This window comes from Parambassis ranga, chromosome 7, assembly GCF_900634625.1.
Source record: "Parambassis ranga chromosome 7, fParRan2.1, whole genome shotgun sequence".
In the NCBI taxonomy this organism is placed as follows: Eukaryota; Metazoa; Chordata; class Actinopteri; family Ambassidae; genus Parambassis; species Parambassis ranga.
This window is the reverse complement of record NC_041028.1, coordinates 14,710,621-14,734,919: the sequence shown is the minus strand read 5'-3', so window position 1 is coordinate 14,734,919 and position 24,299 is coordinate 14,710,621. Positions and strand designations below refer to the sequence as shown.

Genomic DNA, 24,299 nt, shown 5'->3' with positions numbered 1-24,299 from the left:
GTTATCTAAGGGTAAATGTTTACATGTATAATAATCATCCTCTCTTCTTTCCAGGTCAGTAACTTTTTTGAAAGAATGTTTGATCAACCAGATGCTGAAGAAGAAGAAAAAGTTTAATTTCACACATACTCTGATCATCACCATGATAACACTGAGGTGAAATTGCACTTCCATCCTTGCCGTGTCAGATGGCCGGAAGTGGCTAAGGCCTAAGCATATACTGTGCGGTTTCGCGTGGTTATTGCAATTGGTTTTCTAGTGGGACCGACACCGACTGCATTCACCAGCAGCAGCAGCAGCAGCAGCACACACACACCCCTCAGCACCGGTGATGCATCCCCGCGGCAAGGACACGGACAACTCCTCCTTAGAGTCGTCTCGACTTTAGAATGGTGCAGAAATCTCTCAACGGCGGGGTTTACCCAACTCAAGCCGGAGAGAAGAAGCACAAAGTCGGGTTTGTGGGTTTGGATCCCGGGGCTCCGGAATCCAGCAGGGATGGGGCGCTACTCATTGCGGGTTCGGAAAGCACCAAACGGAGCAGCATCCTTTGCAGACCGAGGTCCAGCATCTCCGGGAGACCCAGACCATCGAAGAAAAATGCCAGTTATCGGAAACTACAGAATTTCCTCTATAATGCGCTGGAGAGACCGCGGGGATGGGCGTTCATCTACCACGCATATGTGTAAGTGCTGTTGTGCTGCTACCTGTGGTTACTATATGTGGTGGTTTAGAGCTGGAGTTTTTGCAGGTTGTGTGTCAGCACATAGATGATGGCGCATGAAAGGGTTAATGCTGCCAAGCCTCTTGGTAAGAGGGGGGGGGGGGGGGTATGACTTCACCTGCATAACTCCTTTAACTCTTAATTCTGCAGCACATGCCTGTGACATTTTTGCCTTTTTTTCCCAGTGTAAGTGTAAGATCTGACTTCAGTGTTCACTCGCTCACATTTACACGCCATTGATTGGATTTGCCATTACGATGTTGCGGCAGGTTTCAGCACCGCGGTCTGTGGACAGCTCCGGGCCGCGTCAGTACTTTCACTAATTAACGTCGTAGACTGGATTCCAGCACATTACAGCCCAGAAACCAATCTGTCTGCTGACTTCTTGCATCTGGAACATGATGCCTGCCTGATGCTGTGTCTTTAAGTCCACTTAGGTCTGGGTTGATCAGACCCCAGTGATTCCTTCAGTCAATATGTAATCTGATCATCTGTGATCTCATAGTGAGTGGTCAGCTTTGAGAGACCATGAAACATATTGTTTCAGGTTGAAGAGATGCTGCAGTGTTTTTGCTCACAAATCATGCTGCTAAAATACTCAGACTCTAATCCTACAATTCCCATACAATTCCCCATCCCAAAAGGATCTGTTTGGATTCTTTTTGTCTTGTAATCACTCAAATTCCACAGCAGTGGTGCAGGCTTGCAGTTTGAAAAAGGTGGGTTAGCTGCATTATGTAGCGCCCTCCAGCCATGCCTGCATCCTTATAACTCACCGATGCTGCATGTCTGGTAGTGAGCACTTGAAATGGCCACGGCTTTAAGGAATTCACTGTGTGCAGCATATCAACTCCCCTGAGATGCTCTGATGCTCAGAAGTAAGCCTGTGCTTTAATGTGAAACCACACACACACACACAAACACACATTCAGTCCCTCTGGGGTTCTTTAAAATATTAACTGAATACTATAGCAGCTATCTCCTTAGTCTCCATTTGTTTTGCTTTTTTGGAGAGCTTCATTGACCAGTGGCACTCACAAGAAGTAGTGGTATCTAGTTCATGGAGAAGTGATTTTGGAAGACAATACAGCGTTTGGAGCCAAACAACCTACTTAGAACAGGGTCAGTGTGTGTGCTGCCTAAAATCAGAATCCTCTGGAAAGTTATACATTCAAGTCCAACTCTGGATGAAGGCTTATCATACAAATGCTAAATTGATACTACATGCACATCATGCCACAGAGTAAGCCTGCCTTTATTCCATTTGTCTCTCCTATGCATTATTCATAGTCTTTTCACTTCATTTAATCTCCAAACTCTTTGCTCCCAGCCAGCTGATTTATAAAACTATCATGTGCTGAGATCAGTCAAATCTTTCCCAGCCTGCTTTGCTCTGTTCCAAAAGATGGCTATGGCAAACAAATGATGCCTTCAACTAAAAGAGACTAGCACTAACAACTACACAACTGCTAATGCGTGACCAGAGCTTTTCTGAAGGGGTTTCTCTAGAAATGTCAGGCAGGTGGTTTGTTCAGTGGTCTCGTTTGTAATGCGTGTGAATGATCGATATGTGGAACATGAGTACCTACTGTATATCCAGAGTACTCTCTCTGCCTTGCTGCCTCAGGTCCCTTTCACTCTCTCTCTTTCTCCCTCTATTTGTCAAGCTGTCGGAGACCAAGGCCGACTTTTCTCTTCAGCTCTGTCGGAGGTCCAACAGCAGTTAAAGGGGAGAGGCACATTGATCCGCAGGATATTTCTGTAGACCTAAATCTTGTAAAAATGCAGCTCGGCTCTGCTTTTTGTTGACATAAATTCTGTTAGAAAAGGTATTTTGACAGAGATCCGATGTCACATCCTTTTCTCTGTGTCCTACACACATCTTTACAAGTGACGGTGTATTGCTTTTGCTTGCTGTAGCTTCAGCAGGAGACAGATGACTGCATATCCTCTTGCAGAAAGCACCAGATGTCAGATGTTAACTGAAAAAAGACTGCCAATAGGAAATGACAAACAAATACTTTGAAAAGGGATCAATCAGTTAAAACAAAATAAATGTTCTGCTGAGCGATTCAGTGAGACGGATTGAGGACGTGATGCAGTTATTCACTATTTTGCTGAGCTAGCCGGCTGAAGACAAACTGGGCTAGAGGACAGACAGAAGTTGGCTGCCAAGCTAGTGAGATGTGATGGAGTGGTCTTTTTTAAGGTCTGCTGCACGGAAGTAGAAGCCAGAGCTGAGCTGTGGTCATGAAATGAAATGTGTCAAACTGCTGTTTGAATAGTTTGTCATTTTTAAACTGTGTCTATTGTGATGCTTTAAAACATATCTCAATACATTTATGGGCAGGTAGAGGTATTGTGCTATAAGTACTGAGTCTTTGCTGCTTTAGATTATTGTCATCATCATCCTGTTGATGTCACTTGTGGCCACAGTGGCTGTCGTTGTTGATACTGTAGTGTAGAATACAGGTGGAGGTCAATTATTACATTCTTTGTGCTGTTCATTTTTCAGTTTCAGCCATCAGAACCTTTCACTTACTCCTGCTGCATGCTACAGCAGCATGTGAAAGGTTTGGCCATCCTGTCTTTGAGGTCACTTTTATGTTTCAACAACGTTCCCTTTGGTCCAGCAGTCACAGAGGATACACCTTTCATGTCATAAATGCAGCCACACCTTAAATCACCTTCATCATAAGAATGTGTTAATAGTCAAATCAGGTGAACAGAGCAGGTGTGGACTTGAGGGCTGGATTGTTGACCTGTTGAAAAGCACTCCTACTGTGAGCTTCTCATTCAGAAACTTCTTGATTTTTTTGCAGTGTAGCTGGTCACTGTAACAGTGTGTCAGCAGCACAACCAGATCACTATCACCATCATGCAGATGTTGTGTTTCTGTTCTTTGATCTCTGCATGAAAGTAGTGGCCCCACGTCTCAATGCCCAGGTGGTTTCAGGACCCTGTGAACCGACAACATGTTTATTTGAAGCATGTTTTGAACTGTGTGGACATGTTCCTGCCAGATCTGTGATGATGTACTGTTGTGTTGTTCTAGATCATGTATTGGTCAATGTTTTCCTGTGTGGTAACCACACAGGTCATCTTCCAGGCTTTCACTGCTCTGTTTGAGTTCAGTATCCCACCTTCACTATGCTCCACTTGTGATGCTGACTTGCAGTTTTCAATTCAGCAAAATAACAATGCCAGTGTTTTTGCATTATCACTCAAAGAGAACTGCACGTGTACGTAGTGAGAGCTATATAACTCATCTCCTTCTACGTTAGGACCTGCATTTGCTGATCCCACTGGCAAACCACTGTAAAATCGCTATTAGAGTCCAGTGCTTGGCAGGGTTTTATTTCTTGATTAATTTGCAGGATATACAAGATGCACCTTTTCTTTTCTCAAGCAGAACAATCTTTTAGTGTAACCCAGTAATGCTGCTGTGAATGTTTAATGCAGACCCACCGCGGTAGCTCATAAAACATAACACAATGACAGCAAGTAGCTACAATAGGAGGGTCACTTGTGTCTTTATGAGTGCCCATTATCACAAAGAGTGGACACCGCAGTGCTGGCACACTGTCTCCACGGGCACTATTTGCTTAGTGAAAAATCCTTTCTTCCAAATTTGCTCTCCTTGAGCTCGTTGCAGTCTAAATTTAGCATGTCTGGATGGGCAATGTTGTGCTGAGAGGGGCAAATCAATGTTTCTTTATCTGCAGGTCAGGAGGAAATGCAGGCTTTTCTGCTTCCAACAACAGTCTCCTCAACTTGATTGATTAATGATCACGTTCCCAATGATGTTGCCCGAACCTTTCTGGCAACAAGTGCGCGCTCTTCTTCTAGTGGCTGTTTGTTAAATGCAAGAGGGAATGTAATTTTCACCTTTAGCGGCTTTTACTGGGGCATGAAATCAGAGATGTGATGCTGTAAAAATAGTGTTATAGGACCATATGTGTGGTTACAAGTGCATCTTTGCATATGGGGTGAAATAAAAAACAAAACACTGGATTCATCTCTGGCTACTGGAGCAGTTTAATACATGCTATACAGCAAATCTCATCTCTGCAGCCCTTGACATTTTAATAATATGAAGGAAGTCTGAAACAGTTATATATTCTGGAATGGAGAGGAGAAGTCATGCGGGTTGCATCTCCTTACATACAGGCATGATACTTTCTGCAACAAATAATAATAAGTGTATTTCATGGACTCATGCTACTGATGGTGCAGTCAGCCAAGTATCTGTAGGGCAAATTCTTTGACTGCTTCAGGAGGAAAGCTGCGTCCCCATACTTTATTAGTGAGTGTCCTCATTAGTAGGTAGTGATGAGCTTGGCAAGGTCGAAAAAGGATAGTTGCATAAAATGATCTCCAATTAGACTACCAGCCTATTTGCCCGAATTTCATCACAGAGCACTGTGGTAAGTTAGGTATACAATACATCTGATCTATTGTACATGTAGAACAAGTCATAATTTCATATCTACTTAATATATAGCATCAGTAGGTGCATATACATTTACACACATGAAGGACTTACCTGTCAAACAAAACCAACAAAAAAGAAATACTGACAAATGTTTACTCTAGAGCAATTTAATTTTTTAACTGCAGACTTATAAGGCACCATGTAATAAAAGCTCTCTTGCTGCATGAAGCCGACTGCTGTGTAGCAATCAATGATGTATGAGATGCCAAAAACACATTTACTGTAGCTGTAGGAGAATGCCCTCAGTCTGACTGCATGAAGGAAAATATACAGAACAACAGCTGAATGCGCTAAGAGCTTAGTTTGTTGCCACGTATGTATGACTTTAGTCAAAAAGAATAACAAACATCCACAAGAGAAAATGAAAGAGAAGCTCATCCATTGACTTAACCATTGATCTCTGCCGCTTCATTCTGATTGGCTAAGAGCCAGCAGCCACTGCCAGAAGTTTGATATGATCAAACTGCAGCAGAGGCAAAAGGCACAAAGACCAAAGCAAAGAATAATTGGACAGTGTCACTGATGAGGGCTGATGAGGGATACTGATGAGAACTGATGAGGGCGCGGAGGGATACGGACCAGGCTAGCGGCTAACCCACATAAGCCGGCCATCCCTAGCATCGTACTGGCCAACGTACGCTCTTTGGACAACAAAATGGACTATATCCGGCTACTTCGCGCCACACAGAGGACTATAAGGGAGTGTTGTGTGTTTGTGTTTACGGAAACATGGCTGAACGACAGCATCCCGGACTCCGCCATTCAGCTCGACCGCCTAGCGTGTTTCAGAGCGGACAGAGCCTTGGTTGAAGGAGGTAAGACCCGCGGCGGCGGGCTCTGTGTTTACATCAATGACTCTTGGTGTCGGGACGCTGCTGTGGTCTCAAAACACTGCTCGCCTATTATTATTATTATTATTAAGTGCCGGCCGTTTTACCTGCCACGGGAGTTTACAGCTATACTGCTTGTAGCTGCGTACATCCCGCCGAGCTCCAGCAACAACAACAGGAGCGACGCACTGAATGAGCTCTACCTGCAGGTCAGTGAGCAGCAGACAGCCCACCCGGATGCTTTTCTCATCCTGGCGGGTGATTTCAACCATGCAGACCCCAAGACTGTGTTTCCAAAACTTCACAAACACATAGACTTTCCAACTCGTGGCAACAACACACTGGACAATGTTTACACCACCCAGAGAGGCGCGTACAAAGCCCTCCCCCTCCCCCACCTCGGAGCTTCTGATCACATCACTGTTATGCTAATGCCAGCATACAGACCACTGGTAAAAGTTGCCAAACCGGTCCGAAAAGAAGTGAGAGTGTGGCCGGAGGGAGCCACAGGAGCTTTACAGGACTGTTTCAGCACAACAGACTGGGATGTGTTTAAGCAGGCTGCAACCCACAACAACTGCACTGACCTCCAGGAGTACTCAGAGACTGTCACTGCTTACATCACCAAATGCATTGATGATGTAACTGAAACCAGGACTGTCAGCATTCGAGCCAGTCAGAAACCATGGCTGACAGGGGAGGTCTACAGGCTGCTGAGGGCCAGGAACGCTGCCTTCAGAAGAGGCGACGACACCAGCCTAAAGTTAGCCAGAGCCGACCTGTCCCGTGGCATCAGGAAGGCGAAGAGACAGTACTCCAGGAGGGTTGCCCACCACTTCAGCGACAGCAGGGACACCCGGAGCCTGTGGCGGGGGATACAGACCATCACAGACTACAAGCCCCCACCACAGACCTGTGACAGCGACACCTCTCTGCTGAACCAGCTGAATGACTTCTTCGGACGCTTTGAAGCACTCAACAGCACTCCTGCACAAAAGATCACATCCTCTCCCACTGACCAGGTATTTTCCCTGTCCCGAGCCAGCGTGAAGACATCTCTCAGCCAGATCAACGCACGCAAAGCTCCCGGTCCTGACAACATACCTGGCCGTGTGCTCAGAGACTGTGCTGAGGAGCTCGCTGAGGTGTTTACAGACATCTTCAACATCTCACTGAGCCAGGCTGTTGTCCCCACCTGCTTCAAAGCCACCACGATCATCCCTGTGCCGAAGAAGTCCACCCCCGCCTGCTTCAATGACTACCGTCCAGTAGCACTCACACCCATCATCATGAAGTGCTTTGAACGGTTAGTCATGAAACACATCAAGACGGCCCTTCCTCCCTCTCTGGACCCCTTCCAGTTTGCATATCGGCCCAACCGGTCAACCAGTGATGCTGTTTCCACAGCACTCCACACAGCTCTCACCCACCTGGAAAATAAAGACTCATACGTTCGAATGCTGTTCATAGACATCAGCTCAGCATTCAACACCATCATCCCACAGCAGCTCATCAACAAACTGGACCAGCTGGGGCTGAACTCCTTGCTGTGCAACTGGCTGCTGGACTTCCTCACCGGGAGACCTCAGACAGTGCGGGTCGGCAGAAACACATCCAGCACCATCATAATGAACACCGGGGCTCCCCAAGGATGTGTGCTGAGCCCCCTCCTCTTCACTCTGCTGACCCATGACTGCACGCCAACACACAACACCAACATCTTTGTGAAGTTTGCGGACGACACAACTGTGGTGGGTCTCATCTCCGGTGGAGATGAAACATACTACAGGAATGAGGTGCACCTTCTGGCCGGGTGGTGCAGAGACCACAGCCTCTCCCTGAATGTGGAGAAGACAAAGGAGATGGTTGTGGACTACAGGAGAGCACAGAGTCAGCACACCCCTCTGACCATCGACGGTGCTGCTGTGGAGCAGGTGAGCAGCACCAAGTTCCTGGGTGTGCACATCACTGAGGACCTCTCCTGGACTAACAACACTGCATCCCTGACCAAGAAGGCACAGCAGCGCCTCTACTTCCTCCGCAAGCTCAAAAGAGCCAGAGCCCCTCCCTCCATCCTGTGCACCTTCTACAGAGGGGCTGTTGAGAGCATCCTGTCCAGCTGCATCACTGTGTGGTACGGAGCCTGCACCGCCACCTGCAGGAAGACGCTTCATCGCATAGTGAGAGCAGCTGAGAGGATCACCGGCGTCCCTCTCCCCTCCCTCCAAGACCTCTACGACAGCCGTCTCACCCGAAAGGCCCTCCGCATCACAGGAGACCCCACCCACCCTTCACACCGCTTCTTCAGTCTGCTGCCATCAGGAAAGAGACTGCGCAGCCTCCGGGCCAGGACCAGCAGACTGAGGGATAGCTTCATCCACCAGGCTGTCAGGAAGCTGAACTCTCTCCCTGCTGCGCCCCACTTTCTCCCCCTTCCCTGACACCACCCCCCACCCCCTACCCCTACCACCATCCCCTCACCCCTACCACCACCCAAGATAGGAACTCTTTGTACCAGCCACTTTACCAAAGGAACTCTGTGCACCAGTCACTTTTTACCCTGTCATGTCACACCAGTCTCATATAAGCTGCTATAACTTAATCTATTCCTGGACTGTTACATTATGCCAACTGCACTGACTTGCACCATTGCATCTTTTGCACTCTCATACCAGTCTCAATAAGCTGTTATAAGTTAAACCATTCCTGTTTATATTATGCCAACTGCACTGACTTGCACTATACATCTTTTGCACTCTGACTGCATTGTGCCTTCATTATGTGCCTTGTATTTTGTGTGTGCCTCATTGTAGGTACATTTTTTACACTTTATATTTATCTTTAGTTTTTAGTTACATGTTATATGTTGCGGAGTAAAGAGTAACGCAATTTCGATTCTCTGTATGTTCAGCACATATAGCAGAGTTGACAATAAAGCTGACTTGACTTGACTTGACTTGATGAGGGTTAGATAAGGCATGATGGGAAATTATATGGTATATGATTCTTTCTGAGAAAACGAAAAATCTGTGGGCACTTGAGGGCATGGTCGGGTGTAGAAAATGCATCCTGTGGTGAGCGTATGAGGAATAAACAGGAAACATTAATACATTTTGTTGCACAAGTTTTTCACACAACCCGTAAGTGCTTTACACATCATTGTGAATCCATGTAAATCAATGTAATGATATAATAACACTTCATTACTACACTATTAAAAATAAAACTGGGCAATAAAAAAGACATTTATGTTCTCAGATATTTTCAAATATGTAATCCAGGGTTGGTATACAGACTTCAAGCATTTCATCATCTCACCAGTCTCAGGACTTCGAGGTGAGATGTTCCCACGATGAACCTCTTCTACATTTTTAAAGCTGCTCAGAATCTTTATTAATAATGGATGAAATGACAGTGTGTGTAATGGAAAGGTGCCACCAAACAAGAATTATTACTTGAGTTTTATGTTGCTTTTATGATTCGTTTTGGCTTGTTGTTGTGGGGTTTTTACCTTACATCAATTATATTTACAGATGTGCTACCTGTGCTACAGCACATCATAAAATATACAAGTCACATTATATTTTGCAAACTATGCAATAGTCAGAAACGACACTTGTAATGACAACATTTTTAAACCAGCTGATGTAAAATAATAACACACAGATGATTTTTTTCTTCATCACCATCATCAGAAGGCTCTCACTCAGTCCTCACTAATCTCATAGGCTACTAGTATATAGCATTAAGTGTAGCATGATCTTTGAATTACCGCCTCATCTTGTGCTCAGGAAATACTTAACCCTAACCCTGCCATTATGATTAATGTATTAATGTTGGCTGCGTCTTTTAAAATGTCCAGTATTGGGTTTCATCAGGCTCTCTCCAGTATCTCTCCTCTGGATTTCTTCTGAAAGATCTTTTCTAAGAAAAGTTCCTGAGATCAGGTCCTGTCGTGCCTCCTCCTTCTTCACATCACACTTTATCTGCCATCCAATGAGTTGCTCCTCTCATGGCCTCAGCCTGTTTCTGGCTGTATGTGAAGCACAATTGATTTTCCTCCAGACCTCTTTAGTGTTTCACAATCTCATCATTAAACCCATCAGACCATCACTTTACTACTTCTACATAACTCCCCCCGCCCCCCACTTTTTTTAATTTGTGGCTTTTAGGATGTGTAGCTCAGAACTGAGACATGTTGTTGTCACCAGCATAAACAGTTCTGCTGTAATTCTTATAATTGTATTAACTCATACAATTATAAGAAGCAATATTGTTAAAGAGATTCACAGAGAGTAGCTCAGAATGATGGGAGGAGATGGAAAAGTTTTGTCTCCGATTAAGAGTTACTGACAGACAGAGGCAGGAAGCACACACCCACTCCGTCTAATGACATGCTCAGCACATACTAAAGGCAGGTTGAAGTCAGTGGATGATATTTTTAAGTAGATTTTTGTGCAAAACTTTAACTTATTAATTATAGGAACAAATTAGATTGTCTGGACTTTCTGTTTTCAAACTTTTTTACCCCTCTCTTTCAGCTTCCTCCTGGTCTTCTCCTGTCTCATCCTTTCTGTTTTTGCCACAATCAAAGAGTTCAAAGACAACTCAGAGAGTGCCTTGTACATCTTGGTATGTATTATTTTATTAATTTTGATCCTCATATGTGCAATCATCATGTCGCAAGGATGACACCATCTCTGGTGTTTTGTCCCACAGGAAATTGTGACCATCGTGGTGTTTGGAGTGGAGTACATTGTAAGAATATGGTCTGCTGGCTGCTGCTGTCGGTACAGAGGATGGAGAGGGAGGCTAAAATTTGCCAGAAAGCCTTTTTGTGTCATAGGTGAGAAACCAGCCTGTCATTTTTCTCAGCTTTGCTACCTCAGAAGGATTTTTCACACACACAGAATTTTGTTGTTGCTTTCCTCTCAGACCCATGGATATGAGCATCCTTACATTTGGAAAGTATTATCCCAAATCCTTATTGTGCACAGTGTTGCTAATTATCTGCCTTTCCATTGTTCTCATTCTCTCTTCAGACATTATGGTGCTGATTGCCTCAGTATCTGTGCTGGCAGCTGGCTCTCAGGGCAATGTTTTTGCCACTTCAGCCATCAGGAGTCTAAGATTCCTGCAGATCCTGCGCATGGTGCGCATGGACCGACGTGGAGACACCTGGAAGCTGCTTGGATCTGTAGTTTACGCCCATAGCAAGGTGACCCTAATGTTATTTAGTTTTTTTAGTCTGGATTTGTAGGATTTAAGTTCTCTTGTGTCATGCTTTTATATCTGCAATCACAGCTTACCTACAAGCTAACACAGCCAAAATGTTGCCTGAGAGAAAAAAGATTTTGAGGCATTTAAACAAACTATTATTCAGAAGCATTTTCTGAAATCATGCATAATACTTTAATGACTTTGTCAACTTAATGTGAACATCATCATGATTGTGTGACTGTAAGTTAGGAGTCGGCCTCCAAAGACAGTGCTCAGCTCAGTCTGGCTGCTTATCATGCGGCTACATCTTCACATTCTGTTCATTTTTAAACTAACTGTCCCATAAATTGCTCCATCTAAATAAAAGATGTGGTTGATGGCCTCTCCACATGAGATTTGAATCACCACAGTTTAAGCAAATTCTGCTGCAGCAGTTTACATTTGGTTGTGCTTTGTGCATTGTATGATGCAGTATGCTGCTTTGTTCTCAGTGTGCTGGTGAGGAAGATATTTCCCTCCAGTTCATTGTAATGAGATTTTAAATAAAATCATTTGCTTTCACTGATGAGCTGCAGAAAATCAGGGACTGTGTGAGTGTGAGGAGCAGACAGCAGGTCTGTGTGGAGCAGGGGAAATAAAGATGTTTATGAAATACTCTGCTCTGCTTTGCTCAGCACAGGGACTCAAATAATTGTGTGCAATGTTATTATGAAAGACTCATTTTTACCAGCTGACACAGGTCGCCACCTCTCCAAGCATCCTAGACGGCACTTTGACATTACTTTGGATTTCCTGATGCTGACTTAATTGGTTTTCTGTGTAGGAGCTCATCACAGCGTGGTACATAGGCTTCCTGTGTCTCATACTGGCTTCATTCCTCGTCTACTCTGTGGAGAAGGACTCAAATGAAGAGTTTGAGACTTATGCTGACGCTCTTTGGTGGGGACTGGTAAGACTCTATTCATCTCTGATTTACACTATAATATTTGACTGAGTGGTCATTGAACATTTTATCATACAATTTACACAAGCAGTAACAACAGTTTATTTTTTTTCAACAGATCACTCTCACCACCATTGGTTATGGTGATAAGGTTCCCAAGACGTGGAATGGACGCCTGCTGGCAGCCATGTTCACTATGATCGGGGTGGCCTTCTTTGCACTTCCTGCTGTAAGTATGAGCTGTTTTTAGTTGTTATTAGTCAGTGAGTTAAACTGCTCAGATTCTCATCAATGTGATGTTACTACTCTGCACCTCTTCTCTCCATTCACATTTCTACCTTCACTAGCATATGCTAATCCATGCTAATCTGTATTACATGAGGTAGCTCCCCTACACAGCATTCTTACCTTCATTTATTTAATCATAGGGCTTTATTTAGGGTGAAAGAATTCACAAACTGAGAATAACCACAAGAGTTTCTTTGCATTTTTGTGTTTTGCTTCTACAGAAATTTATTATAGAATCAGGCAAATGTTTTTTTTTTATCATCTGAGCAGGTGTTGGTCAGTAACAGTAACAGTACCATTTTGCACCTATAGCTGATGAACACCTAATGCCAGATTTCACCCAAGAAATTGGTGAAAACTAAAAATAGAGCTAAAAATGCTCCAGGTAAATTGCAATATTCACATATGGTGACAACTGCAACTTGCCTTATATATCCGTCTTTTATGAGCCAGCACTTACCACTAAAAAGGATCATAATAATATGTTACATTGCATTCGTGTTCTGTGGTGCTGTGGGAGTCAGCAAAAAGGTTCCTATGAAGGTAAAAACACAGGTTGTTGTTGATGTTGTAATTTCAGTCACTGTCAGTTTCTGTTAAGTGTATAGTGTGTTCCACTTAACAGAGCCTGAACAATGCCACACTCAGCAGTAGGCTTGGAGAAAGCAGCTAACACTTGTTCTGTCAATCACACATGAAAAAAATGTCAGATACCAGCGCCCAAGAAACATTCACAACATCCAGCAATCAGCATTTACTCTTACATTTCACTACAGCCAGCTCCTGTAGACAGGTGAATCAGCAACATTACCTCTAAACTATATATGTTTTTGCTGCTGTGTGTATGTCCCCTTTCTTCTGTTGTTGTTACTGGTCATTTTATGAGCTCTCTGTTTGTTCAGGGCATCCTTGGTTCTGGTTTTGCCCTCAAAGTCCAAGAGCAGCACAGGCAGAAACATTTTGAGAAGAGACGGAACCCTGCTGCAGGCCTTATCCAGGTATCTGTGACACTGTATCTGCTTAGGAGATAAAATCTGCTTTGTGCTCCCAGTGGTAAAAGAAAAAACATTTCACTTGTGCTTCTTCCTTCAGGCTGCCTGGAGATTTTATGCTACCAACCTTTCCCGCACAGATCTGCTGTGCACTTGGGATTTTTTCGAGCAGACTGTAGCTGTTCCAATGTACAGGTAAAGAGATCAAATTGACTGAATAATGCTGCTCATTAATCAGCATTTTTAGGAAATACAACTGTTTTTCCCCATATCACATTCTGCTATCTTTTTTAAAACTGAGATGCAAAGTAGAAAACTGAGCCCACAGAATGTCCTCATCTTATTGTAATAGAATGGATCAGATGCCTCTGTCTAAGGAGAAGAGTCACACGCTGGTGTGCTTTTTCACTTTGTGCTTGTTTTACAGAGGATGAGGCTGAAGCTTTGGCAGTGACACCAGAAGCTGAAATGCTATTTGAAAAGACAAATGTTGCCTGAAGCCACTTAGTAGAATTAACCACTTACTTTGTGTTTAATTATATCAATCAGCACTACAGATTTCTGCCATTTATGCATCTAGAAATAGAAGCGATGAAGAAGAAGAGATGGCTTTTAAGGGGCCAAAGGCAATCTTTCACCTTTGAAAACCAAGTTGGTGAAGACGTCTTGACACCGTAATTAAATGCTGTTTGTCTTTTTCCCAGAATTATTCCACCCTTGAACCAGCGGGACCTGCTGCGGAACCTGAAGGGCATGTCATTCAGGTAAAAACAAGCATTGAAGGTGACAAATTATAGATGATGGTGATGATCTCAGGAAGCTGTATTGTATATTTCTACTGTATTTAAAAATAATGATTCAATAGTCTTCAGCTAGACTAAGACACATCTGAATCAAATCCACAAATACAGTGATAAAGTGCTTTTTATTACAGATATCAGCTCCAAAACCCCAAACAGGCTCTTATACCACTACTCCACTATGTGGCAGTTACACTCATAAGTCATACACACACTATCAATATCTGCTGGATGTGTGAAAAGTGAACTGTCTGCTGCCCCCAAGTGGTAATATCTATATTGATTAATTAGACTTACATTGTTGAAATAGATTATTTTTTTCTTCTCTTGTCTTTTTTGAATGATTTATAATTTCATTTTGCTACAGCAGGGAATATAAGGCAGCAATGCAATAATACTGTAATTGGTACTGTATATAATGGTTTGTGTCTTTTCTGCTCATAGGAAGGAATCTCAGGCAGAAACCTCTCCCAGGTCTGTGACCAGATTTCTCCCCTCCCTTTCCTTTGGCTTCTCTTCAATTCTGCTTTTAGCTGCTACTGAGGCACTCTTCTTGGGGGAGTGTGTGTGTGTGTGTGTGTGTGTGTGCACCGCACATGTGTGTGTGAGCGCGTGTGTGTGTTTGGGTGTCAAACATGAACGTGGCTGCGTGTTAAGTGCCTCCTTCAAGAACGGTCTTGCTGCATTTGGTCACATGGTGCTCAAAGATCAGCTCACTTTGGCCTCACTGCCAACCTGGCATCTTTATTAAATATCCATCCATAAGCTGTTCTTTGATACTTCAGCTTCTAGCATCACCTCAAAAAAAAAAGTGATTTTGAACACTTTAAGAGCCTCGCTTGAGTTTTGTCACACTGTTTTTTCAAAGGAAACAAGTGTTATTATTGACAATGTAGTAACACTTCATAGTGACTGATTTCTTCATAATGCATTTGCGTAATTTGCGATTGAATTTTATCTTAAATTCATTCAAACAGATACTGGTATAGATCAAAACTGTAAGACTGTATATATATATATATATATATATATATATATATATATATATATATATATATATATATATATATATATATATATATATATATATATATAATACTAATTTCTGTTCATGCAAAAATTCAAGTTACAATCAAGTGTTACTGGCACCACAGTATGGCACACACTGCTGTTTTTTTTGTGTATCCACACCTATTTTATCTTTTTGTGTCTCCTTCACTGCCCACCACTCCAGTAATGAAAATGCACACAAAGACAGACTTTGCGGGTGCTGCCCAAGAGCTATTAGGTATCGTTGCTGCACAGATACTAACAACTGCACTGCAAGTCTGTGTGTCTTCTTCCATTCCTACCTCTGTTTCTTTCCCTCTTCAAACACAAGTCTCACAGAGAGGGACACGTCAATAAGATCTGACAACGTTTCTATTTTCATGTGATTCTGACCAGCTTTAAGAGCCGCCGACACCTTTTACGTTTTCCACAGAGTAGATATATCGTTCCTGTACACTGCCCTGTCACAGTTGATTTATGGTTTCTGTTTAGTAATGTCTTTATGCAGTTGATTTGCTTGCTGCCTTTTTTGCCAAATCAGCTCCTTATAAAACTCTGTTCAGCAGGCAAGGTGCATATTGCTGAGTACCTAACGATTCCTGTGTATCAGGCAGAGCATACAATATATGACGGTATTTTTTTGCATGATTTGTATTCATTTTTTTTTGTTGCATAGAATGAGACCACCTTCCTTTTGAGACGCGCAGTTGTCACTTTGCTTCCCATGCATGCCTGCTTGTAGCTTCCTGCTGCTTGCCTGACCCACTGAATGCTCTACTATGTTCGAATGTGGACATGGCTCCTTCTGCTGTAGGACTTTGCCCATTTTGCATTTCTGTTGAGGTAAGATTTGTTATCGCATCAGTGATGAATAACACAAATTCCTAAGATTGCACTTAAAACAGCAGGACAGTTAGTCAAACATACATGGTTGTGTAATACGTTTAAAAATAAAAATTGTTAAATTACTTAAGTTTCCTTTCTCCTTACTTGCTCTCTGTAGCCGGAAGCCCAGTCTGAAGGACAAGGTGTTCCCCAGTCCTTCCAAGGCTCCCGTGGTCAAGGGGAAGACACAGTCTCCCGGGCCAGAGGATGGGGGGGAGGGAAGTCCCAGCAAGGTCACAAAGAGCTGGAGCTTCACTGAGAAGAACCGTGGGCCGAAGCAAGCCTTCAAAGCTCGGGGCAGCACCTCTCGCCAAAATTCAGAGGGTGAGGGAACTGCACACAGTACAGAACACCTTCTAACCACATTAATAAAAAACAAAGAACATGCAGCTTAGTCTTTGACACCAACTCGTCTTTACGCATAAAACACAACTGAGAATTTAGTTTTTGCACTTTAATTTTTCTCAAGTCACTGTTTGTTTTGGATTTTGCATTTTATACTTGGTTAGGGTGTAGACAAAATGCTCCCTACACTCATTCATTTGGAATGTTTTCAAACTGTAATGAAAATATATTGAAAACACTTCCTGTTTCTGTTTTATATAACCAGCTCTGTGCTTTTAGAAGAAGGGTGTTGATTGTTCATTGCAATCGAACCTCCTTTTTTTATCATCATGCAGGATGATGTTGCTGTGTGATTTCTCTTCATGACCTTTTAAATTAAACTGACCCTCCACTGAGGAGGCATGGGACTGTTGTTTTGGATGTTGGGTTGTCCAGTCATAACCTGTGTATCCATATGTCATTCAGTGTCATGATCAACAAATATATTTTTTACCATTTCTTTGCCTTTTTTTTAACTATTTGAGCCAATTCTCATTAGCTGTTTTTCTCCTTTCGCTTCATGGCATGTTAAAGTGCTGATTGAAATGCAGGATGAAGACTTTGGACTGAAGAGTTCTCCAGGTTAGACAAGTTGTGCCATGTCTGTGTTTTTTTTTTAGTAATATACCCTATAATGTCTAGATTTATAGCAACATATCTATCTATATGTTATGGCCTATAAAGCTTTTATGGTGTTCACAGTTAGGTAGGCATAAATGTATGAGAAGAGAGACCAGACCTTTCAAACATGAACCAGAAACCCTTCAGTGGACTCCCATGTTTGGAATTGATTTGTCTGCCATTGTCATCCTGCTATCCATAACAAATCTTTCTCCATGTCTCTCCTCTCTCTCTCCTTTTGCAGCAATTGAAGGTTTAATAAGTAAGACAATGGGATATTTTGTTGGTTGGCTTTCGTAGAGGAAAGATTCAAAAGTCAGCTTTACCTGATCTGAGAAACCTGCATGTTGTAATCTGCTGATATTTGTTCACTTGACATGAACCCTCTTTTCTATTATGTTCTCTCTTTCTCTGTTATGTTTGAAGGCTGTAAAGCATGAGTATAGCTGAGACCAAGCATGAATGATTTAATTCTTATTAATCAGGATTTATAGAACACCGCACAAATGATTATACAGTATGTGTGTATTTACAGTAGTGGTATAGGCTAAGCTAACAATGGGTTCAAGTCAAGTGCTGCCAAGGTAATCCAAAAACTGACTCAGAAACAATACCCCAAAAACCCTGCTTCACATTGCATGAAGAGACCTCGCTTTCCCTACCAGACTCACCTAATATCTGATCAGCACCAATCAGGCCTTGTATGCAGTATGCTCCAAAATCCATAGACCAGCCATCTGGCTAACCTGAACATCCTATGCTAATCTGTAATTGGTGGTGGGAAGAGAGTACTTGCTATAAAAGGTTTAGTAAAGCTTTATCAGCACTATCCTTCAATTCTGCACTGAGTCTTTTGTTTTCTGTCGGTCGCTCACAGCGCTCACAAACCAGCTTGAAACCAGTTGATTGAATTTTTGCACCTTCAAAACTAAAAGCAACAGCCCTGCTTTGCTTCTGCTGGTGACACTCGTCAAGCTGAAGCAGAGGAAGTCCTGTTTAAGAGCGTCCTTGTGTTTGCTTTGCAGAGGCGAGTCTCCCAGGAGAAGAAATTGGTGATGATAAGAGCTGCCACTGCGAGTTCCTCACCCAAGAATTACCTCCAGGCCTGAAGGTTACAATTAGAGCAATCTGGTAAGGATATGACCCTCTGGACTTTATTATGGTTCTGAAATGTCACTTACATTGACACACAATTAGGACTCTTTGATTATCTGTGGCATAGGCAGTACTACTTTTGACAATAAGAAAAAGACCAAAATGCAGAATGAGTAAGGAAATAAAATGTGATAAAGATTTTTTTCAAAAAGAAAGTGAAACTTTCTGAAACTTTGGGATTGCAACAATACAAACACACCAAAAGGTTTTGAAGGCTGGAAAGCAAATAGGCACACACAGGAAGCAGGCAGGCAGAACTGGCAGAGAAAGCGGGACAACAGTGGTTGTATCTGGTGGCAAAGATCCTCTAGGAGCTGGGAAAGGGGCCAGTGGCCAAGCAGGAGGCCTCATAGGTGAGCGAGCTGGATGCTGGACAGGACAGGCAGGAGGTGGGAGACCAGACAGACTTGGGAAGATCCCAAAGAGGGAGAGCCCTTGAGCCAACTCTGGAACAAGCTGGATGTCAGGACCAACGGTCAACACAGAGGCAGAAACAGGTGCTGCATTGTCTCACCCATGGGTAGGAGAAGCAGGAGTATCTGGAGCTCTATCATTCTAGACAGCCACCCCAAATCTGTGAAAGAGGCCCTATAGGATCAGGCAGCTAAGTGGCAGGTCTTGTCCCTCTGAATGAAGTCTAGCAAAAAGCAGTCAAGCCCTTGTTTTGAGTTCAGAAAAAAGCAGAGTTATGTGTAGTCCTTTAAAAGAAGCCTAATTTGTTATTACTGTAAATGCCTAAAACTGATGATGGCTGAACTCTATTCAGAAGCACATTTTTTATCGCTGGCTCACTGTTGTGGTTTTGAGGGACACAATTAAAACACAACTTATAACTCAGCAGTGTGATATGTGAAAATTGTTTGTTCTTTTCATCAGCATCATGAAGTTCTTGGTGTCAAAGCGGAGGTTTAAAGAGAGCTTGCGACCTTATGATGTCATGGACGTGATCGAGCAGTACTCCGCAGGTCACCTGGACATGCTGTGTCGCATTAAGAACCTACAGTCCAGGCATGTTTAAGTGACTTTAAATATCTTTATCACACCATTCAAACAACAACAGCTAGTTTCAGTTCAATATAATCGCAGTGATGTCATCCACTAACTAACTAAGTGTATTTACTGGATACACACATGTTGTGACATAGTCATTGATTTGCCTGTTTCATTTGTCCAAATACATGTGTTGTATTCTTTTTTTTGTATCAGTAACTATAATATATCAGAGTATAAATCAGTCCTTTAGCTCTGAATGTCCCACAGATTCATTTTAGAGATGACACTATTATACATTATTGTTTTTTACATCAGTTTTCCCTCCTACAAGTTAGCTCCTCACATCTTGATCCTCAGAAGGTCTAACATAGAAGAAATATATTCCAACAGTGATACACTTTTCATCCACGAAGCAAGTCAGACTCACCGTATGTCTTGTGTTTATGGAATATATTGAAAGTTGTTGTGCACAGCTGATGTGTTTCCCTCGTTGCTTCATTTTGCATTGCACTCATATCGTCTCTGTGTGCCTTGCCAGGATAGATATGATTGTGGGGCCCCCTCCCCCAACAACACCTCGCCATAAGAAGTCCACTGAAGGTCCTAGGTTAGGTTAATAGACTGCACCTTTAGAATGAGTGTTTTATCAGCATTATTCTCCTTATGTAAGCCCAAGTATTAAAGCAGTTACATGCTACCTTATTATTTTGATTGACTGAACCCCTTTTGAGTTGAGGCCGTCTGACCCGTCCTGATCCACCCGACCCGCCTGACCTAAGAAGAGGAATCAGGATACATTATTGAACAATATAACAATATATATGCAACGTTTTCAGGATGTAGTTGTATCAACAGGTGTCAAGAAAGGTTTAAAATAAAGACATCCTGAGGTTTGTTCATTAAATGCTACTGTTGCATGAACACATGACCTCACTCAACAGGGGTTTGAAGTGCTATATGCTTGCTCTCATAGTGGAGAGACAGAGGGAGAGCTCCCCCAGTAGGATGCAACGGAAATGAAGCATGAAGCACCACAATAGCATGACAAGTGATGCATTTTGGCCCCAGAGATGAATTGCCCCTTCGCTACAGACATTGTTAAAGATCTGCTTAATGTCATAATGCATGCCACCACTCCATCCACTTAAAATCGGTACTTTTTCAGAAACTTTATCATCTGTAAGTGTCAGGTCATCATCATTTTTTGTCACTTGACAACAATCATAAATATCCATATAAAAATAATCCACAATTCTGCGCATTAAGTTAAAAAGGGATTTCTTTAAGCATAGTGTTTTTATTAATCTAGTGTATTACCTTTCTCACATGTTAGAGTCGACCAGATAGTTGGTAAAGGTGCTAAACCTGACGGAGAGGCTCAAGACGACCAGAGTATGATGGGACGTCTGGTCAAAGTGGAAAAACAGGTAAGAATCATCATATTAATGCTTTCCAGATGATAAAACTATTTTACTGTATAAACATACTTCTCTGTGTGTCCTTTCAGGTGGTCTGTATGGACAGAAAGCTTGATTTCCTGGTCCATGCGTATGTGCAGCAAATGGGCATCCCTCGTTCTGAAACAGAGGCCTTCTTTAACTCCAAAGAGCCGTATCCAGCACCGCCTTACCAGAGCCTAGAGGATAACAGAGAAGAGAAGGAGGCAAAAGAAGAGGTGAAGGAGGAAAAGGAGGTGAAGACATACTCTGTTGTAGATATCCCCTGCTCTGACGTGTCATTGGAAAAGAAAGATCCTTTACTTGGTCAATCTGCGGTGAGATCTGTGGGTACACCCTCTGGCAGCAACAGCCGCCCTTCTACCTCCTGGCAGCACCAGCTGCAACATCCCCTCAGCCAGCCTGCCTGGAACAGCAGCGTGGCCAACACACCTTCACCAATCGGCGACCAATCTCCCACCCTATTCCGCCTTCCTCCTCCACCTGCTCCAGTTCATGACCGCTCCTCCTCTGTTCAGGGCGGGAGCAGCAGAGAGACCGGCTCCCACAGCAGGAGGCGCCACAGAAGACACAGGTGCCAGCAGGATGCCACAGCTGTGGAGAGCGACACCTCTCTCTCCATCCCGTCTGTTGATCATGAAGAGCTAGAGCGCTCCTTCAGCGGCTTCAGCATCTCCCAGGCTAAGGAGGACTTCTTCGGGCCTTCTTACTACACAGGCTCGGGAGGTGGAGGCGGGGGTGCAGCAGCAGCAGCTGCAGCACCTGAAGCAGGGGCTGGACCTTCACTCTGTGCCAGGGTCAGGCCCTTCATAGCAGAGGGAGAATCAGACACAGACTCTGACCTGTATGCTCCCTCACCTTTGTCTTTCACCGGAGAGGTCTCAGGTGGGGAGAGGGGCTGGCCAGGCCTGAAGTAAGTACTCTGCCTGGCAGACAGGCTGTTGGCGGTGATTGGAAGTCTTGTCATTAGACATTGTAGCCAAATGATTTCCTGTTGATGGTGATGCTCTTACAGACAATAGGTGAATGGTTATGAATACAGAATATCCTCCAGAAAACAAAGGGGTATCTTTAACACCATTTATGTTTGTGATGTTACACTTCACAGCCAATGCTTAATTACAGTTGTATGCATCAGATAAATAAAGAATTAGCTGTTTAGGAATATTTTTTTTTAACTTAGGTTTTCTGTTGTATTTATTAGTGATGGGAGGTACACGTGCGAGTGTGGTAGGCTATTTTAAATAAGTTATACATTTTTCTTTCTGAGTTAAACACAAACCACTTCAAAACACTGCAGGAGTTTGTTATGAAAGATGTTTATCATGTGGTTAGCATAGTGTCTTGATAACTTCTATACTTTTGAATGACTTGAGGTGTTATGATGCCAAAATCCTTAGCTATGATAATCAGTTTCAGATTCTTGCAGAGTAAAAAAAAAAACAATATGCTTGCTTTCTATGTCATTAATTCAGCCTGGTGGAATACTGCAGAAGAACCCCCCCTCAATATAATACACATATGTCCCTATCAATAAGCCAGTGATCTTCCTGCATGGCATGTTAAACGGTTGATTTAAGGACTGTGTTAAGCAGGGTACAAAACCAAAACAGTGGCAAAAAGGAAGGAGTAGTGAATAAAACATGAAAATGTGCATGCATGACTGGTTTCAAGCTACGTTTTTATTTTTATAAGAGGCTTTGCTTGAATTCCAATCATGTAAATGCAGCCTGAGCTTACTAGTTTACACAAAGTTCTCTTTTCAACATTAGGCATTTGATGCCACATATGAACCAGGGTATAGGCTCAAAAGGACACTGGCTCATACCTTTTATGTTGTAATGACATGCGGTGTACCAAGTAAATCTGGACTCACACATGATGGTATTTAGCCTGCAATGCATTGGTCAGTCATTTAGATTCTCCAGTGCTGCATCAGTTCTGCACTAAATGAGGGAATGCAATAAAAAACAAGCAAGGTAATCAAAAACCATCCTTTCAAAAAACATTGCCTTATTTTCTCACCATTTTATAATGATGCAAATTAAACATTTCATAAGAGTAAAGGACATTCTGTGGCATGACAGCAGATGCTTGGGGGCTGTACAGTGATAACATTCGAAGCATGAACACTAACCTGGGTCATAGCCACTCAAGATGAGGCAAGGACAAGGCAACAAAGGAAACGTCACATAGCGGTACAGACTGTTTGCACACAAGATCCATAGTTTTCAATAAAGAAAAAGAAAAAAACAGAACCTGCTGGCATGTTTTATACAACCCGCTAAAAGGACCTGTATGGGTTTTACATGATACAGTAGAAATCAACATCATTGTGTAACTGCACCTTCATCTTCTTCAATAATAAAACTTTGTACATCACTTACAAATATCTCATCAGTGTCTGTTTTTAAGGTAAAAGGTCTATGGTGTGTTTGGTGTAATAGTGTCCAGGCATCACTAGATGGCAGAAGAACTTTAGATAGATAGATAGATAGATAGATAGATAGATAGATAGATAGATAGATAGATAGATAGATAGATAGATAGATAGATAGATAGATAGATAGATAGACAGACAGACAGACAGGCAGACAGACAGACTTAAGATTTATCTGAACTGAAACCAAGTACTGAAATCAAACCATAAAATACCATCCAGAGAACCAGAGAATATACCAAGCTAACAGGACATGTCCAGGTGCTTTTCTTATATATCTGTGACAATTGTATCTCTCTGTGCATCTATGTCAGCAGAAAATTGGTTTATTTCTGACAGATTGGCTATAGAAAAAGGGGCATTTCCATGCCTCATACTCAGCCCTGGGTCAGCCTATCTGTTAAGTGTTGCGAGGCCAGGCTTTTAGTTGAAGGGGTGACACAAATAGGAATTGATTGGCCCATTAATAAAAGTCAGATGATGGCGACACAGCACCAAAGGCTTATTTACTCTGCACAAGCACCTGGGGATTTGCAGGGAGCTTGACCACCTAAAGCGAGGACCAAAGGACAAACAACCCTCAGACACAATGAAATCGAATTTGCACATTACCATTCATTGCAATGGTGAAAATGCAAACTGCAAAGTTTGGCCATATAGATTTTTGTTGTGGAAAACATTACGTAACACTCAACTGTTAATATCCATTTAAATGTTTCCTTTGGGTTGCTGCCTCTTTGCATGCCCACTGTTCAATTAACCAGAGCCCATCTGCACCAGATATGTGTTTAAACATTAGATGGAGATGGGACAATGACCCCATGATGATGGATGATAAGAACCAACAATCAATGAAACCATTAGTGATCTGACTCTTACGAGAGTCCTGTCAAAAGAACGGATGGGCTGTATGCATTTTGGTAATTGTGTGCATACTGATATGTTTCACCAGTGAGTGTGCTGACAGTAATGTAGCTCCTCCAGTGGCCTCATTGCACAAACTAACCATAGCCTCTTCGAAA

At 42.8% G+C, this 24,299-nt stretch overlaps 1 protein-coding gene across 10 annotated transcripts; it reads left to right on the top strand.

Moving 5' to 3' along the window:
• The first annotated feature begins 310 nt into the window (after positions 1-310).
• LOC114438216 (potassium voltage-gated channel subfamily KQT member 2-like) lies at positions 311-23,170 on the top strand. 10 transcript variants are annotated; one of them, XM_028409413.1, is made up of 19 exons: positions 311-685; positions 10,591-10,681; positions 10,769-10,895; positions 11,092-11,267; positions 12,093-12,218; positions 12,331-12,441; positions 13,403-13,498; positions 13,593-13,687; positions 14,197-14,256; positions 14,737-14,766; positions 15,527-15,580; positions 16,346-16,551; positions 17,146-17,193; positions 17,477-17,494; positions 18,258-18,363; positions 19,264-19,395; positions 19,919-19,987; positions 20,714-20,807; positions 20,888-23,170. In XM_028409413.1, exons 1-19 carry the CDS (start codon positions 390-392, stop codon positions 21,752-21,754), a joined length of 2,802 nt encoding a protein of 933 aa, XP_028265214.1. In that variant the 5' UTR covers positions 311-389; the 3' UTR covers positions 21,755-23,170. The 10 variants fall into 10 exon arrangements, with proteins under 10 accessions (XP_028265214.1, XP_028265216.1, XP_028265215.1 ...); XM_028409415.1 differs by lacking the exon at positions 15,527-15,580; XM_028409414.1 differs by lacking the exon at positions 17,146-17,193.
• The last annotated feature ends 1,129 nt before the right edge of the window (positions 23,171-24,299 follow it).

What these genes read in the sequence shown, in the direction of transcription:
- LOC114438216 (XM_028409413.1), top strand. Translation starts at nt 390, where the DNA reads ATGGTGCAGAAATCTCTCAACGGCGGGGTTTACCCAACTCAAGCCGGA. An exon ending in CTGCTGCAGGCCTTATCCAG is followed by an intron (nt 13,499 to 13,592) that starts GTATCTGTGACA and finishes TTCTTCCTTCAG; the next exon opens with GCTGCCTGGAGATTTTATGC. An exon ending in TGGTCAAAGTGGAAAAACAG is followed by an intron (nt 20,808 to 20,887) that starts GTAAGAATCATC and finishes GTGTCCTTTCAG; the next exon opens with GTGGTCTGTATGGACAGAAA.